The following is a 16,645-nucleotide window of genomic DNA, read 5'->3' as shown; positions in this document are numbered from 1 at the left end:
TTTCCTCATATCATGATAAATGTTTATTATTCGTGCTAGAATTGTATTAACCGGAAACATAATACATGTGTGAATACATAGACAAACATAGTGTCACTAGTATGCCTCTACTTGACTAGCTCGTTGATCAAATATGGTTAAGTTTCCTAGCCGTAGACATGAGTTGTCATTTGATTAACGGGATCACATCATTAGGAGAATGATGTGATTGACTTGACCCATTCCGTTAGCTTAACACTTGATCGTTTAGTTTACTGCTATTGCTTTCTTCATGACTTATACATGTTCCTATGACTATGAGATTATGCAACTCTCGTTTACCGGAGGAACACTTTGTGTGCTACCAAACGTCACAACGTAACTGGGTGATTATAAAGGTGCTCTACAGGTGTCTCCAATGATACTTGTTGGGTTGGCATAAATCGAGATTAGGATTTGTCACTCCGATTGTCGGAGAGGTATCTATGGGCCCTCTCGGTAATGCACATCACGATAAGCCTTGCAAGCACTGTGACTAATAAGTTAGTTGCGGGATGATGCATTACGGAACGAGTAAAGAGACTTGCCGGTAACGAGATTGAGCTAGGTATTGAGATACTGACGATCGAATCTCGGGCAAGTAACATACCGATGACAAAGGGAACAACGTATGTTGTTATGCGGTTTGACCGATAAAGATCTTCGTAGAATATGTAGGAACCAATATGAGCATCCAGGTTCCGCTATTGGTTATTGACCGGAGACGTGTGTCGGTCATGTCTACATAGTTCTCGAACCCGTAGGGTCCGCACGCTTAAAGTTCCGTGATGATCGGTATTATGAGTTTATATGTTTTGATGTACTGAAGGTAATTCAGAGTCCCGGATATGATCACGGACATGACGAGGAGTCTCGAAATGGTCGAGACATAAAGATTGATATACTGGAAGCCTATATTTGGACGTCGGAAGTGTTCCGGGTGAAATCAGGATTTTACCGGAGTACCGGGAGGTTACCGGAACCCCCCGGGGATGTAATGGGCCTATTGGGCCTTAGTGGAGAAGAGAGAGGGCAGCCAGGAGGTGGGGCGCGACCCCCCTTGCCCCAGTCAGAATTGGACAAGGGAAGGGGGCGGCGGCCCCCCTCTCCTTCCTTCTCTCCACCTCCTCCTTCCCCCTTCTCCTACTCCTACTAGGAAAGGAGGAGTCCTACTCCCGGTGGGAGTAAGACTCCCCCCTTTGGCACGTGGCCGGCCACCTCTCCCCCCTTGCTCCTTTATATACGGGGGCAGGGGGCACCCTAGAACACACAAGTTGATCATTGATCTCTCCCAACCGTGTGCGGTGCCCCCATCCACCATAATCCACCTCGGTCATATCGTAGCGGTGCTTAGGCGAAGCCCTGCGTCGGTAGCTTCATCAACATCGTCATCACGCCGTCGTGCTGACGAAACTCTCCCTCGAGCTCTACTGGATCGTGAGTTCGCGGGACGTCACCGAGTTGAACGTGTGCTGAACGCGGAGGTGCCGTACGTTCAGTACTGAGGATTGGTCGATCGTGAAGACGTACGACTACATCAACCGCGTTGTCATAACGCTTCCGCTTAACGGTCTACGAGGGTATGTGGACGACTCTCTCCCCTCTCGTTGCTATGTATCACCATGATCTTGCGTGTGCGTAGGAATTTTTTTGAAATTACTACGTTCCTCAACATGGGCCACTTATGCCGCCGACCCGTCCAACAGGCCCTCCATGCCGCCGCCACCGATCCAAGGTCAGATGGCCCACCGCCCCAGATCCAACCGCCGCGCCGCCGCCTAGAACGTTTGCAAATGCCACCTTCTCTGACGAACATTCGCCATTTAACAGGATCATATGAATATTGTGCATATACAGGCCTAAAGGCACATCATATTCCTACTAGTAGAAAAATAATCATAAAATGTTTTTTCTTTGTGCTCAGTTGTCATCATCAACGCCGCACGACACACGCCCGAACCGGATATCTTCCCAAGGCAGCAGCAGCGTGGAGTGGTGGGCGTAGCAAATCCCTCTCCCTTTTGACGAAAGTAGGAGCGCACACCGCACCAACTCCGCTGCTGCGTGCGCTGCCGCTCGTTATTCTCTGCTCTCTGCCAAGCCTCCCCCCTCCCCCCCTCTCCTCTCCTCCCTCCGCAGCTCTGAGCTGTGCTGCCGCCGCTTTCACCTCCACTAATCATCACCCCCATCGTCGCCTCCTTTCTCTTCCTTTCCCTTCCTCCCTCCCCCGATCCTTCCTCCTCCCACGCGCACCTAGCCATCGCGAGGCGGCGAGAAGAGCGGGACGCGGGGGCTGCGCTGGCCAGCGACGGGGAGGGGGAGGGGGACGGGGAGGGGATGGCGGCGGCGTGGGGCGGCACCACGCAGAAGTGCGCCTCCTGCGGCAAGAAGGTGTACCCGGTCGAGGAGCTCGCCGCCGACGGCCGCGCCTACCATCGCCCCTGCTTCCGCTGCCACCACTGCAAGAGCACCCTCCAGGTCAAATTCCCTCGCCGTCTTCTCCCCCCTTGACCAGAATGAATCATGCGAGCCAACTAGAGCTCCACTGTTCAGATGATGGTATAGATAAAGTGCTAGTACTAAAGTAGGACGGATGCTATGATTTATAAGATGCTTGCATGCTTATCCCCCCCGTGATTCGGGCTATTATTGCGAGCTTTACGGGAGGTAAGTACTAGTAATGCGTACCTGAGCATCATTAGCTTGCTTATGATTGTCTGTCCCTGTTTAAACTGTTCAGTTGATTGATGCTGTGGTTGGTACTTGTACTTGCTGTGTGGGTTTCTCCTTCTCAACCACAACCAGTTATGAAGTTAGGCTGCATGTTCTTGTCAACCGCGATGATTTTGTCCATTCCACACCCTGCAGATTGTCCATCAGAGAGTGGTAATGAGTACCACGCGGCTTAAGCCATCTAAAAAACCATGATGTTATATTATGCGTTTAACTTCATTCAAGGAATCCATCTTCGTCGCACAATGATGTGTCATATTAGTATGATGAGTTCTCTGTACTTGCCTTTCCTTAAAGAAACGGGCAAGACAGCATAGCACATGCAGTTTAGTGATGATTTTGCCCATGGGTGGAGTGGACCCCTTGAGTCCTGATCTGTTTTATGATCCCTGTAATGATCTTTTAGAGAGCATAAAAGCAATTTAGAGCTATGATAAAGATGTAGCCAGTTGACACAATGAACTACCAATAAAGCAAAAGACAAATTTAAGTTGATATGCACTCTTGGTCCTAGATTAGACATGTGTTCCTTGCATTATTGAATATTCCTTCAGACCACATGCTTGACATAGTCTATGCTCCATTATTTAGAAACTAAATTATTTTTCTGAAAGCAGAAATTCTCACATTAAATCTTTTATGCTACATCATATTACTTGGCACTGGTACTATGTTTCCCTGTTTGCGGCTAAAGCTACATCTTTGAAACATAAAAGTAAACTAACACGGGAACTATTTTTTTTTCTTTTCTTTCTTGTTTGTTCTGCAGTTTAGCAATTATTCTTCGATCGAAGGTGTCCTGTACTGCAAACCTCACTATGACCAGATATTAAAATCAACTGGCAGTTTAGAAAAAAGTTTTGAAGGTACTGAAGGCAATACTTGATCATTCCCACTCAGATGTGTTTATTTTCAGGATTATTTTGTCACATTGTTCTCTAAATTTGGGAGCAATTATGTATTATGCCAGGTGTGACAAGAGCAGCTAAATCAGAAAAATCAAATGGACCTAAGGTATTGTGCTTCTGTAGGACACGTCTTTTGTGTGGTTGAAGCATATGCCTAGCATTGACATTGTTTGGCTTAGGTTGTAATATACACAACATTATGTCCATTTCCTTCTTGATATTTTTCCAAAATGCAGGGCCAGCAAAACAGCAGATTCTCTAGCATGTTTGTCGGCACGCAAGACAAGTGCGTAGTTTGTAACAAGACTGTATACCCTCTTGAAAAGGTCAGTATTATTTAATCTTTGGCTGCTACTTCAATGCACATCAAAACCAGCAACTGCCAGAAAAATAAGTATTCTATGTATTTTGTTCTCTCTATAATAGCTGGAGTTACTGGTGTTTGTAAGTTGTACTACAGAAGAATTGTGGTTTGTTCTGTCATCTTGCTAAAACTGTCATAATTCATGACAAGACTAGTTCCTTGGCAATTGCAAATGTAATAAAACTTGTCATGTTTATTACTCCCTACGATCCATATTAATTGCCGCAGCTTTAGTACAACTTTGTACTAAAGCAGCGACAATTAATATGGATCGGAGGGAGTATTAGAATTACAATCTGGCAGATTCCCACATCTAACGCAGTTCTCTAATCCCACTTGCAAGTAGCAGACAGGAAAAAAGAACTAATCAATATCTCGTCCACGAGCCAAATCGTTTTATTTTTTGGATGAAGAGATGTTATACCAATCCAATAGTATGTGTTGAGTCTTTAATGCCTTCTTATAACATAGTGCATAGCTGCGTAAGTCACATCTAATTATCTTCAGCATCTATGGCGGATCCAATAAATGCCTATAATGTTTGCATTTTTAGCAATATTTTTTCTTTGAATGTCTTTTCTTTCTCATTCTATCACTTCCTGTATTTACCTTATTGAACCTTTTTTTGGTTCAACTCATTTCTTGCAGGTTGATCTTAACGGAGGCTCGTATCATAAATCATGCTTCCGTTGCACCCATGGTGGTTGTACACTCAGCCCATCCAACAATGTCACACATGAAGGCAAACTTTATTGCAAGACCCACCATTCTCAGTTGTTCATGGTCAAGGGAAACTTCAGTCAGTTCGAGGAGAACACTGCAAATGCAAAAGTGGCTATCGAGAAACAACCAGAAACTGGAGAAGCCACCAACAAGCCAGGTCAAGGTGATGAAGTCAGTGAGAAGACCTCAGAAAATGAGCTCACAGCTGATGAAGCATCCCAAAATGATGTTGCAGCTGAAAAACAATCACATAGCATTGATGTTGCTAAACCATCGGAAAGCACAGTTGAGAAGTCAGCAGAAAGTGAAAGTGTTAGTGAGAGTGAGTCAAAGAGTCCTGTAGTTAACAATAAGCCATTAGAAAGCAGTGCCGAGAAGCCACAGCAGAGCAGTGTGGTTGATGCTAAGCCATCAGGAAGCAGTGCGGCCATAAGAAAACCATGGCAACGCAGTCTTCCCACGAATAAGCCGTTAGTGAGTAGTGCATCAACTGAAAAGCCATCACCGAGCGATGCAGCCATTGAGAAGCCGTCATCCAGTAATGGGACTAATGGGAAACCGTCGGACAGCAGCACAGCGGTAAAAAAGTCATGGCAGCGCAGTGTAGCTACTGAGAACCCACAGCAGAGCATGTTACCATCGGATAAGCCAGTATCAACCAGTGCAGATGATGTGAAGCCATCAGAAAGCGGCAAAGTGGTCAAAAAAACATGGCAACGCCCTGTGGTTGCTGAGAACCAGAAACAAAACAGTGGACCAACTGAAAAGCCGTCACCGAAGAGTGATACAAAGCCGTTAGATAGCAGCACAGCAATTAAAAGGCCATGGGGCCGCAGAATAGCCAGTGAGAAATCTCTGCAGAGCAGTGAGGTTGATATGAAACCAGTGGAAACCAGTACAGTGGTCACTGTTCTACAGCAGCCCAGTGAGGAACCTCTACAAACCAGTGCAGCTGTGCTACAGCAGCCCAGTGAGGAACCTCTACAAACCAGTGCAGCTGTGCTACAGCAGCCCAGTGAGGAACCTCAACAAACTAATGCAGCTGTGCTACAGCAGCCCAGTGAGGAACCTCAACAAACTAATGCAGATGATGTGAAGCCTTCGGAGGACACTGCAGTAGTAGTGAAAAAGCCATGGCAATTCAACACGAGAACCGAGAAGCAACCCCAGAGTAATGTAGTCGATGCAAAGAAAACTGAAAGTGCTGGATCGATCAAACGGCAGTGGAAGCGCAACACGCCATTTGAGAAGCCATCACAAAGCAGTGCAGCAGCAGCTGTGACAATGACACAAAGCAATGTGACCGTCACCAAGCCAGCCCCGAGCAACATGGCTGTGAAGAAGTCATGGCAAAGAAGTACAACTCCAAAAAATCTGGCAGCGAGTGATATGGCTACCAATAAAGCATTGCAAACCAAGGCAGTGATCGAGAAGCCATCACAAGAAAGTTCTCAAGAGAAACCATTACAAGAAAAGGCACCTCAAATCACTGTGATCACCGAGAAGCTACCGGAAGAAAGTTCTCAAGAGAAGCCATCTCAAGAAAAGGCACCTCAAACTGCTGCGATCATCGAGAAGCCATCACAAGAAAGTTCTCAAGAGAAGCCATCTGAAGCAAAGACACCTAAAATTGCTGCAACCGCCGAGAACCCATCAAATGAAAGTTCTCAAGAAAAGGCACCTCAAATAGCTTCGATCACCGGGAAGCCATCACAAGAAAGTTCTCAAGAGAAGCCATTACAAATGAATGAATCTTCCAAGGAGCAACTTCAGACTGAAGAGACTGTTGAGAAACAACTTCAAAATGAAGATATTGCTGATGCTACACCACAAAGGAACCTGATGACACAGGATGATGTCTCTCTCAAGAAGGTACCAGAGCCTGAAATTGATGCCACTTCTGGTGAGAACTTGTCAGGTTCTCAAAGTAAGCCAACTGTTGAGCAAACGTTGCAATCCCAAGACGTCGTGGTTACTCAAGAGGCAATTGGCCAGATAACGGAAGCTAAAAAGGATGCTGGCGTTGAGCAGTCATCAGAATCTCGAAGTGTTGCACCGGCTGAGGTTCCAGTGGAGCAACCATTGCAACGACAAAAAGATGCATCCACAGAGCCTAGTAGTGATGCAATAGTTAAGGAGTCATTGCAGCCTGAATTTGACCCAGCTGCCGTGAAGTCATCAGAACCACAAACAGATGCAGCTGCTGATCAGTCGGCTGAGCAGCTATCAGAACCTCAAAGTGCCGCATCAGTGGAGGAACCAGTAGTCCATCAAAGTGACACATCTACTGAGAAGCCATCTGAGTCTCAAGGTGATGCAGCTGCTGGTGAATCATCAGGACCGCCATCAGAGCCTCAGAACGATGCATCCGCCGGGGAACCCTCAGAACCTAAAGTTGACGCAATTACCGAGGAGCGATCAGAGAGTCAAATTGGTGCAGGTCCTCATGATTTAACTGAGCAGCCATTGGAACCTCAAAAGGATGGGCGTATTGAGAAGCCACTGGAAACTGAGACTAACGTTGTTACTGATAATCCATCAGAAAGCAGCTTAGCTACTGAAACACTGCCTGAAAGCATTCCAAAGATCAGCACTACCACCGAGGAACCTGCACAGCATGAAATTTCTGATGAGACACTGCCTCAAAGCATTGCACTAGAAACAACACCAGAAAGCACCGCATTTGTTGAGGAACCCGCAGATGTCGGTGAGGCCAGTGTTAAGATATCAGATGACATCTCAGCTGCTGAGAAGCCATCGGAGGATGCTGTAACTCCTGAGAAGCCATCAGAGGAAGTTAAGGCTAGTGTTCAGCCAGCAGAAGACAATGTGGCTCTCGAGGAACCATCGGAGGAAGACGAGGTGAGTGTTGAGCCATCAAGCATAGTGGATCTCGAGAGGCCATCGGAGGAAAAAGATGATGCTGTCAAGCCAGTAGAGGACAGCGTGGCTCTTGAGAAGCCAACCGCTGACAAACCTTCAGAGGAAGATGAGGTGAGTGCTGAGCCATCAGACGACAGAGCGGATCTTGATAAGCCATCAGAGAAAGAAGTTGACACTGTTGTCAAGCCATCAGAGGACAGCATGGCTGTTGAGGAGCCTGTCACCGACAAACCATCAGTGGAAGATGAAGCCAGTGCTGAGCCATCAAACGACAGAATAGATGCCGAGAAACCATCAGAGGAGAAAGAAGACGACACTGTGAAGTCATCAGAGGATAGCATGGCTCTTGAGAAGCCAGCCACTGACAAACCATCAAAGGAAGAGGAAGAAGGCGCAGCCACCGAGAAGCCGTCGCATGACGATGCTGCCATCGAGGCACCATCGCACCACGACACGGACTCGGCCACCGACATACCCTCGCCTGCCACAGAGACGAACATATCAGCCTGAGCTCACCAAGACAGTGGTTAGCCGGGCACAGTCACTGCGCATCAGTAAACAGTTATTAACCGGGAGAAGGATCGATACTACCGTCGATAGTTTTGCGTGCCATTTTGCTTGCTTTTGTTTGTGCACTGTTTGAGTTGTAAAATTTGAGGGGGAAAAGAGAGAAGGATAGGGTATTTACTTGGTTTACTCACTCACAAGCAATAAGCCCCTCCCCACATTTGGAGGAGGGCAGCTTTCTGGTTTTTTTTTACGACAGATTTGTCTCTGTTGGTGTGGTTTGGTTTGTTGCTCATATTTTTGTTGTATATCAGATGATGTACATGATTGTTTGGTTCAGATTTGCTTGTGCTTGCTGAACCTGAGCTGGTTCAGAATTGCTTGCCTGTGTGCTGTGGCCAGATGGATATTCAGAGCTTGCTGTCCTGTGGTCAAAACTCGAAGCTCAGCAGCAATGTATGCCCTCATGCAGATGTGCTGTGGCTAGATAGATAATACTACTATTCAGAACAACCTTCCATAAAAAAAAAAAAGGAATGCTCTGGAACAACCTAAAACCTCAAAACCCCAGGGGCGACGGAGCGAGGAGGGAGGGAGCGATGGCGCCGAAGCGGAAGCCGGCGGAGCCGCCGAGGGACGCCGAGGGGATATTCCGCGGCGTCTCCGCCTTCTTCGTGCCCCACGGCGTGCAGTCCCGCCGCCTCGAGGTCGCCGCTTCTCCCCCCTTCCGCCCCCGTCCGATTTGCCTCCCATTTGTGCTTAGGGCTTTTGGATTGCAGGTGTGGAAGCAGAAGCTGGTGCAGATGGGGGGCCGCCTCGAGAAGAAGGACGCCGACGCCAAGGGCGCCAGGATCAACCACGTGCTCGCCGCCGACGCCAAGGCGCTGCTCCGGGAGCTCGGCGCGGACTGGCTCCACCGCTTCCCAGGGGTAATGGCTAGCTACTCTCCCCGCCCCCCTTTGACCCCGTAGAGCCCTAGTCTCTATTAGCAATCGCACATCTGCATTGAGCTCTGGAAGGCTGGCTATTAGTCCTTTTGGGGCACTTGCCATTTGCCAAAGTAATGCGGGTATCAAATAACCCTGCTATGCTAGTATGGAAAGCCTTCTGAAGCTTTTGATTACATGTATTCACATGAGGATTGAATCTTGACCGCAGAGCGTGGTGTCCTTTGATTGGCTGGAGGAATGCCTCAAGTCCGGCGAGAGGCTGCCCGAGCACAAGTTCACCATCAATTACGAAGAGGAGTTTAAACTCAAAAAGGCACCTGGTGCCGGAGGTACAGGTGCGTCCAATCCTGCGAAAAGGAGCAAAATGTCATCTGAGGATCCTGAGAATCGCAAAGGAACTAGTGGACAGGATGGGAAGGAGGTGGCTACCGGGGAGCATCGAGACAAAACAAGTACACATGTGCATGATGGTTCAGGTGTCGAAAAGGGGCCTGGCCAGTTTGCACATAGCCAGACTAGCTCTGGGGATACTAAGGACACCGTAGGCTCTCTTGATATTGAGGTATAACCATGATCCTCTGATAAACCAATGTGCATAAACCATCTTTTCTCTAAAGCTTAAATTCGCTTGTTTTGACACACCTACTCTTCTATAATTTGCTAAAGTTTATACAGAGTGAGGCATCAAAAAAGAAAAAATATATTTCTGATGAACTTTGAGCTATAGATTCTACTTACATGCCTGCTGAATATCGGAATTCGACCCTGTTACCCATTGGCAAGCAACTTTGTATCTATTCAAGTTTTCATCCATGGAGTGCAAACTTGAAACTCCTCACTTTTCAGTGCTGGGATTTATCTCATTTTTTGCATAGACGGGGATTTCCTACTTTGCATGCTTATGCATTAGTTATACAACCAGGAAGCTTCTTCTGGAGAACCTACAACATATGCTCCACCGGACCTCAACAGGAACATCACTGAGATTTTTGGAAAACTTATCAACATATATAGAGGTAAGGACATCGACACACTGTATTCAGTAATGTTCTCATCATTTGGTTGATTGTTGTGAAATTTCACTTTTCTCTTGAAGCCATGGGAGATGACCGGAGATCATTTAGCTATTACAAGGCCATTCCCGTAATCGAGAAACTGCCATTCAAAATAGAAAGTGGCGACCAAGTTAAAAACCTCCCTGCCATTGGGAAATCTTTGAGAGACCATGTATGTATGTCTTGTTCTACCATTTCTTACTATTTGTTGGTGACTGCTAGTGTAGTCTGCGACTCTTTCGACATTTTAAAAAGCCGACAAGTATATTTTGGACTCCAATAAATGAAACTAATATCCTTCCTATTACTTAATAATAAGATGAACTTATTGTCTTTGTCTTGTTTACTAGAAAAATTATTGCCATTTTCGCTGATAGCATAAAACATAAAGTGCTAGATGACGCTGAACAGTTATAGTATGGGCCAAATAGGAGTTTGAACATAAAAGTTCCAAGAAAAAATAAGTGATTTTGCATTCATCATTTGATTCGCAGATTAATGAAATAGTGACAACAGGAAAGCTTTCCAAACTGGAACACTTTGAGAATGATGAAAAGGTAACCTAATTTTGAGCAAGGACTAATTCTTAAGCATTATTCAGTTGCATGCCCTGATAATAGATTTACATAATTTTAAAGGTACGGGCAGTCAGCCTATTCGGTGAAGTTTGGGGTGTTGGTCCTGCAACTGCTCTTAAGTTATATGATAAAGGACACCGTACTCTTGATGACCTTCAGAAAGATGACTCGCTTACATATGCTCAGAGGACTGGCTTGAAATTCTTTGACGATATCAGACAAAGAATCCCTCGGCATGAGGTATGTAATTCATGCACTTGTTTGCTAGTATTAGTTACTAGATTTTTCACAGGCATGCAACACAGCACACATTACATTCTTTTCTTATCTAGGTCAGTGAGATGGAGAAGCTTTTGCAAGAAGTTGGGAAGGATATCTTGCCTGGAGTGAGTTACAGAGATCATTTTGAGCAACTATTTGTACAGATCACACATAAGCTGTTAAGGCCAATCACTTTCCTATAGTTATTTCTAAAATTTGTCATGTGTGATTCTTATTTGAAGGTGACAATTGTATGCGGAGGATCATACAGACGTGGAAAATCATCTTGCGGTGACATGGATATTGTAATTACTCATGATGATGGTAAAAGGTACACTTCAAAGCATGTGAAACCAGGTTTAGAACTGGACAGGCCTTGTCTAATGATTTAAAATTCACATATTGGGAGAATGTATGCTTCTATGGTCCACTCAATGTATGCTATAATATTGTAATGAATAATTACACTGGCTAGGAAATTAAAACATGTGGAGAAGACAGAACCTCACTATCATTCTGAGCAGCAGTTTAGTTATACAACATTGTTATCAACTTCTGCAAAAAAAACATTGTTATCAACTCATTGTAACTTGGAAGTTTGGATTGTTGGCGTATTCTCCCTTATAAGCATGTCAATTCATATTTATGCAAGAACAGTTTTGTAGAACAAGAAGTTGTGAATCGGGCGTTACAATTCTTTGCAGTCATGTAGGTTTTCTGCCGAAGTTCGTTCAGAGGTTGAAGGACATCAACTTTTTGAGGGAGGATCTTATCTTCAGCATAAACAGTATTGAGGTATGTAGCCACCAGTTCCACAGAATTTGAGAAGATATATTATATGGAAGAGAGCATATAAATAATAATCCAAAAAAATGTGGTGATAAAAAGTACTCCCTCCATAACTTAATATAAGACGTTTTTCGACACTATGATAGTGTAAACAAAATGTGTCATACAGTATTAAGCTACAGAGGGAGTAGAAAGTTACAATATCTGGTAAGGTCCTTTCTCAACTTCCTGCAGAAGTGTGTTAAGAAGGTTTGAGTTAGCTAACATTCTTCAATGAAATGCAGGGAACTGACAGCGGGGTTGACACATATTTTGGTCTTTGCACATATCCTGGGCGTGAGCTGCGGCATCGCATTGATCTCAAGGTATGGAGCGATTCCACTATTCCAGTATGGAGACATTCAGTTATATTGATGTTTTTATTCTTCAGTTAGCATGATTTGTTTCTTTTGGAACTGAAAACCATAATTCATTTTGTATCGCTGTCTGCCTTTTGGTGTTGGCAGGTATACCCAAGGAACAGGTATGCATCCGGGCTACTAGCCTGGACTGGAAATGATGTTCTAAATCGACGGTATAAATTCGAGCTCTATGCATACATTGTCCCATGGTTACGAAAATCCAACTTTATTCTTTTGGAAATAACGTGTACAATTACAACACGCAGATTGAGAATACTAGCAGAATCCAAAGGTTACGTGCTTGATGACACGGGTTTGTATCTTGCTACACAAAGCAGTGGTGGAAAGCGTGTAAGCACGTACACTTGTTTGTCGGTCATTACAATTCTGTCTCCCTTCATTTCTCTGTCGGCATTTCATCTTTTATCGCGAATTTTGCAGGCGGGGAGATCAGAGGCTATAGTTAACTGCCACGAGGAGAAGGATGTGTTCGACACGCTTGGGTTCCCCTACTTGGAACCTCATGAACGGAATCTATAGCTCTGAAGGAGAATGTAGCTTTGCCAGACCTGTGTCGTTTTGTTCTCCTTTGTGCCGCAGGCCCGCTGGTATCTGTTTCCAAACCTGTGTGTAGCAAACGTAGTTTGGCGGGATCGTATATATTTGTTGTTCTCTGTTGTATTGTAGACCAGTTGGGGAGAAATTTGTTGTTCTCTGTTGTATTGTAGACCAGTTGGGGAGAATGTTCGTCGGTGACGCATGAATCTACGGATCTGTAACTATTTTGTTGTACAACCGCTTTGCCTTCACAATGGACACTTGTGGTTTACCTTTGCAACTGCAGCTATCACAAGGTGAAAGACATAAAGACATGGTTTTCTGCCACTATATGATCATATAAGATGGCGTTTTTCTGGAATTTAACAAGAAATAAATGCATTTGAAAGTATTTAATACAGAATAATAATCAACATGGACAGTCCAAGCTTGTAGGCAAAATGTCACAGGCACATCTTGAGAAACTTGACAGGCCCAGGGCATTTCAAAGCCTGTTGCATTGTGAGATAATCCAGATCCAAAAACTATCCCCTTCCTTGGAAGTTAACCGGATCTAAAAGTTGGCACGCAAAAAGTGGGAACATCTGACCGATGTTGCGATATATGCTGCATCCCAGCCAGCACTTTTAGCTACTGAAAACGGAGCTCAAGTTCCAGGCTTCAAGTCAAACTAACCATAATCGCCTACATAGTTGCGAAGATTACTTATATCTCCTCTGCCTACACCTACCGAGAAGCAAACAGCGGTGGTCAATAAGAACTGTTGCTGGGACCGCCACCGAGCATTTCGTCCCTGTCGATGAATCGCTCGAGAAGCTCCCGGTCCTTGGTCACCAGACACTCGTCGTCTTTGCCGAACCAGTCGTACCGATTTCTTGCAATGTAATCGTAGGCCGCGTCGCGCAGTGGGACGGGGATGATCAGCAAGGAGCTCAGCGCCGAGTAGGGAAGAGGCAGGTACGATGCAACTTTCAGCGCAGCTGCAACCAAAAATGTTAAGAATGTTCAGTGCCATGATAACCCGAGAGGATCAACAGCGATGGAACAATTGTATTCTAATTGTTTTTTTTCTGAACTGAGTGTGTTTTTTAGTTTAGTTCCATTGTATATCACAGCATAGCTCTTGTTTATAATTTGCAACAACCATATGGAAATCTGAAACTATTTCAGAATTCTGATGCCTCAAGAACTGATTAAACTATAAACTAAAAACAATTATGTATTTACACAAATCAGAATTTACACGATCTAGTGCCGGAGAGCAAAAACAGTTATCATTGCAACTTTGTTGAGCAAGGGGTGGGCCAAACAGCAGCACAAAACACGCAACTGAACAACTGAAATATACTAGTAGTAGATAAGTTCAGCGAAACAAGTGAAGCATTGATGAGTTCAATTATAAGCAGGGTGCTTGACTACCCTTCACAAGCCTAGCTAAAGATAAATCTTGCAATTGACCTGACTCATAAGAATCAACAGGAAGGGCAAGGCAATCGGCTCCCAATTCATAAATTATGATAAATATCATACTGTATATGATGATACTAGATGTACTGAAATAAAAACCAACTCTAAGGATTCAAGTGGCCCTCATATTAGAATTATGCAGAAGATGACAGGAATTCACCCTTAAAGCAAGAATTTCATCTGAGGTGATGCTACTTGCTACTATTCTCAGCGCAGCATCGAGTCAATTGCAAGAAACCACCACATTTGCGGCTAGGTTTGCAGGAAACCACCAACTCGTTAATCCGTTGCAGAAAACACCGAAAAATTTGTTAAGCCGTTGCAAAAAGCACTGATTAGGTGATTTGGCCCGTTTAATCACTTTCTGACAAGTGGGGCCAGATTGTAAGGAGCTTAACTGGCAAAAAATTAGCACACACACCCCTAGATATTTACAGAAAAGGCAATCAGGCCCCCGGTCCCCAATCAGGACCCGCGGCTGTTCATCGGGCTCGCGGCCGCCAAGCGCGCGCCGGACGGCGCCGGCGAGTCGGAGCGGCAGCGCCTTGGGGACGGAGCAGCTGGCCACCGTCGCCTTCAGCCTGAAGCTGCACCCGAGCGGCTGGCGCGGGGGCGCCGGAGGGCCGTCCACCCAGAGCACGCCCGTGTACAGGGGCTTCGCGTCCGCGTCCGCGTCGGCGTTGCCCCTGACGCACACTACGGTGACGGGGCGGCGGCCGCCCAGGTCCCTGCGGGCGCCCACGGCCAGGAGGAACACGCGGCCGTCCTCCGTGACCAGCAGGCGGCGCTGGTCCTCCTCGGACGACGCCGGCACGACGAACGGCTGGGGCACCTCGTACCTGATCTTCTCCACGGGCCACGCGTGCGCGCCGGACGGCGAGGCGAGGTGGCGCACGAGCTTGGCCGGCGAGCCCACGAAGCGGCAGTCGAAGCAGTAGCAGGGCGCGTGCTTGCAGCTGGCCTTGTGGTCGGCGGCCGAGTGGTAGGGGATGCCGTCCATGGCGCAGCCGTGTCCCTTGTAGAGGCACGGCACCTTGTAGGCGTCCACCACGCCGTCCATGAAGCGGGAGCGGGTGTAGGACACGGCGTGCCCGCATGGACCGCAGCGCTTGTTCGTGCCGCCGTTGCCGTCGCCGCCGCTGACGCAGGCCTGGCACACGAAATGCTCGCTCCCGCACTGCAATCCACAATCCACAAACCGGGGGCCTGATTGCCTTTTCTGTAAATATCTAGGGGTGTGTGCTAATTTTTTGCCAGTTAAGCTCCTTACAATCTGGCCCCACTTGTCAGAAAGTGATCAAACGGGCCAAATCACCCAATCAGTGCTTTTTGCAACGACTTAACAAATTTTCCGGTGTTTTCTGCAACGGATTAACGAGTTGGTGGTTTCCTGCAAACCTAGCCGCAAATGTGGTGGTTTCTTGCAATTGACTCGCGCAACATCACACTGCTAGTAACCTGTCAGAAAAATCTTGACAGGACACACTTAACCAAGAAGAGCCTGCTCTGAATCTGGTGGAGGAGGATAGGATACTAACCAGTGGAGCCCTCGTAGTAGGCCTCAGGCCCCTCGATGAAGAGAACGCGGCGGAGGACGTCCTCTCGGTCCATGCCGACCAGCCGCAGGTACGGCTCCGCCGCCTTGGACTGCAGGCAGCAGAACCTGATCTTGGCGTGCCTGTCCGTCCTGAACACCCACTTCACCCCTGCATTGCAAAAACCGCCAACAATTCGCCATCACAAGCGATTCCCAGGCGCAACAAAGCAGTACCGTCGAACGCGAATCGCTCGGCCCAAATTAGGCCACGGCTCGACCCAAATGGTGCCCAGGAATGAGGAATCGTGCGGGTCATAGGGCTGGGTGGCGTGCGCTCACCGCGGTGGCAGAGGTGGCAGACGCCGTCGTAGATGAGCACGCGCGGCTGCAGGACGGTGGGCACGGTGGCCGCGACGGCGGCGGCGGCCCCGACCCCGACCGGCACGGGCGGCCCGAGGGGCCGCGGCGCGTCCTCGTCGACGACGATGTCGGTGGCGGCCGCGGCGCCCGCCGACGCGCGGCCACCGAGGCCGACGAGCGACGGGGCGAGGCGGGGGCGGAGGCGGGCGACGAGGGTGCGGGCGAGCATTTTTTTTCCTTTCCTCCCTCGCGGCGAGGTGGCGGTTCTAGACAGGTCTGGGTTTCCCTTTCTTCCTTGCCCTCGCTGCTGAACACTTTCTCTTCTGTTTTATATTTTTTTCTCACTGTCCCCTTTTCAACGCTGACCGCGGATCCCCGGGGCTGCTTCGCTTGGAGAGCAAGTCAAATGTGGTGGGCCTTTTCCTTTCTGTCCTTTTTATTTATACATTTTTTAATTATTCTCTGGTCTTAAATGCAAGTCTTCACCTGAACTCGATCTTTCGGACGCTAATTTAAACACCACCTTTTTGTGCAAACATCTTGTGTCTCTTAA

General features: G+C 47.1%; 3 protein-coding genes across 3 annotated transcripts; 2 read left to right on the top strand and 1 right to left on the bottom strand.

Moving 5' to 3' along the window:
- The first annotated feature begins 2,110 nt into the window (after positions 1 to 2,110).
- LOC123164744 (cell surface glycoprotein 1) lies at positions 2,111 to 8,475 on the top strand. The gene is made up of 5 exons (XM_044582290.1): positions 2,111 to 2,496; positions 3,521 to 3,617; positions 3,722 to 3,765; positions 3,896 to 3,985; positions 4,672 to 8,475. The coding sequence occupies exons 1-5, from the start codon at positions 2,356 to 2,358 to the stop codon at positions 8,137 to 8,139; spliced, it is 3,840 nt and encodes a 1,279-aa protein (XP_044438225.1). The 5' UTR covers positions 2,111 to 2,355; the 3' UTR covers positions 8,140 to 8,475.
- A 77-nt stretch (positions 8,476 to 8,552) lies between these two features.
- LOC123164745 (DNA polymerase lambda) lies at positions 8,553 to 12,982 on the top strand. The gene is made up of 14 exons (XM_044582291.1): positions 8,553 to 8,843; positions 8,916 to 9,065; positions 9,295 to 9,648; positions 10,009 to 10,102; positions 10,183 to 10,313; positions 10,636 to 10,698; positions 10,780 to 10,959; positions 11,052 to 11,105; positions 11,223 to 11,311; positions 11,685 to 11,775; positions 12,054 to 12,134; positions 12,276 to 12,343; positions 12,437 to 12,521; positions 12,612 to 12,982. Exons 1-14 carry the CDS (start codon positions 8,673 to 8,675, stop codon positions 12,708 to 12,710), a joined length of 1,710 nt encoding a protein of 569 aa, XP_044438226.1. The 5' UTR covers positions 8,553 to 8,672; the 3' UTR covers positions 12,711 to 12,982.
- Positions 12,983 to 13,105: 123 nt separating this feature from the next.
- Positions 13,106 to 16,390, bottom strand: LOC123164746 (uncharacterized protein YuxK). Its single transcript, XM_044582292.1, has 3 exons — positions 16,072 to 16,390; positions 15,734 to 15,901; positions 13,106 to 13,708 (listed from the first exon to the last, which is right to left on the bottom strand). Exons 1-3 carry the CDS (start codon positions 16,319 to 16,321, stop codon positions 13,479 to 13,481), a joined length of 648 nt encoding a protein of 215 aa, XP_044438227.1. The 5' UTR covers positions 16,322 to 16,390; the 3' UTR covers positions 13,106 to 13,478.
- Positions 16,391 to 16,645: the final 255 nt, after the last annotated feature.

The sequence above is a fragment of the Triticum aestivum genome, chromosome 7D (genome assembly GCF_018294505.1).
Source record: "Triticum aestivum cultivar Chinese Spring chromosome 7D, IWGSC CS RefSeq v2.1, whole genome shotgun sequence".
NCBI lineage: Eukaryota > Viridiplantae > Streptophyta > Magnoliopsida > Poales > Poaceae > Triticum > Triticum aestivum.
The sequence above is the reverse complement of the archived record's forward strand: the minus strand, read 5'-3'. Positions and strand labels throughout refer to the sequence as shown.

Excerpts from the sequence above, each read along its gene's own strand:
- LOC123164745 (XM_044582291.1), top strand. The coding sequence starts at position 8,673 with ATGCTCTGGAACAACCTAAAACCTCAAAACCCCAGGGGCGACGGAGCG. Across the intron at positions 10,699-10,779 it reads ACTTTGAGAATGATGAAAAG|GTACGGGCAGTCAGCCTATT; the intron begins GTAACCTAATTT and ends ATAATTTTAAAG. Across the intron at positions 12,344-12,436 it reads AATGATGTTCTAAATCGACG|ATTGAGAATACTAGCAGAAT; the intron begins GTATAAATTCGA and ends TACAACACGCAG.
- LOC123164744 (XM_044582290.1), top strand. The coding sequence starts at position 2,356 with ATGGCGGCGGCGTGGGGCGGCACCACGCAGAAGTGCGCCTCCTGCGGC. Across the intron at positions 3,618-3,721 it reads TTTAGAAAAAAGTTTTGAAG|GTGTGACAAGAGCAGCTAAA; the intron begins GTACTGAAGGCA and ends GTATTATGCCAG. Across the intron at positions 3,766-3,895 it reads AAAAATCAAATGGACCTAAG|GGCCAGCAAAACAGCAGATT; the intron begins GTATTGTGCTTC and ends TCCAAAATGCAG.
- LOC123164746 (XM_044582292.1), bottom strand. The coding sequence starts at position 16,321 with ATGCTCGCCCGCACCCTCGTCGCCCGCCTCCGCCCCCGCCTCGCCCCG. Across the intron at positions 15,902-16,071 it reads CTGCCACCTCTGCCACCGCG|GGGTGAAGTGGGTGTTCAGG; the intron begins GTGAGCGCACGC and ends TTTGCAATGCAG. Across the intron at positions 13,709-15,733 it reads CTACTACGAGGGCTCCACTG|CTGCGCTGAAAGTTGCATCG; the intron begins GTTAGTATCCTA and ends TTTTGGTTGCAG.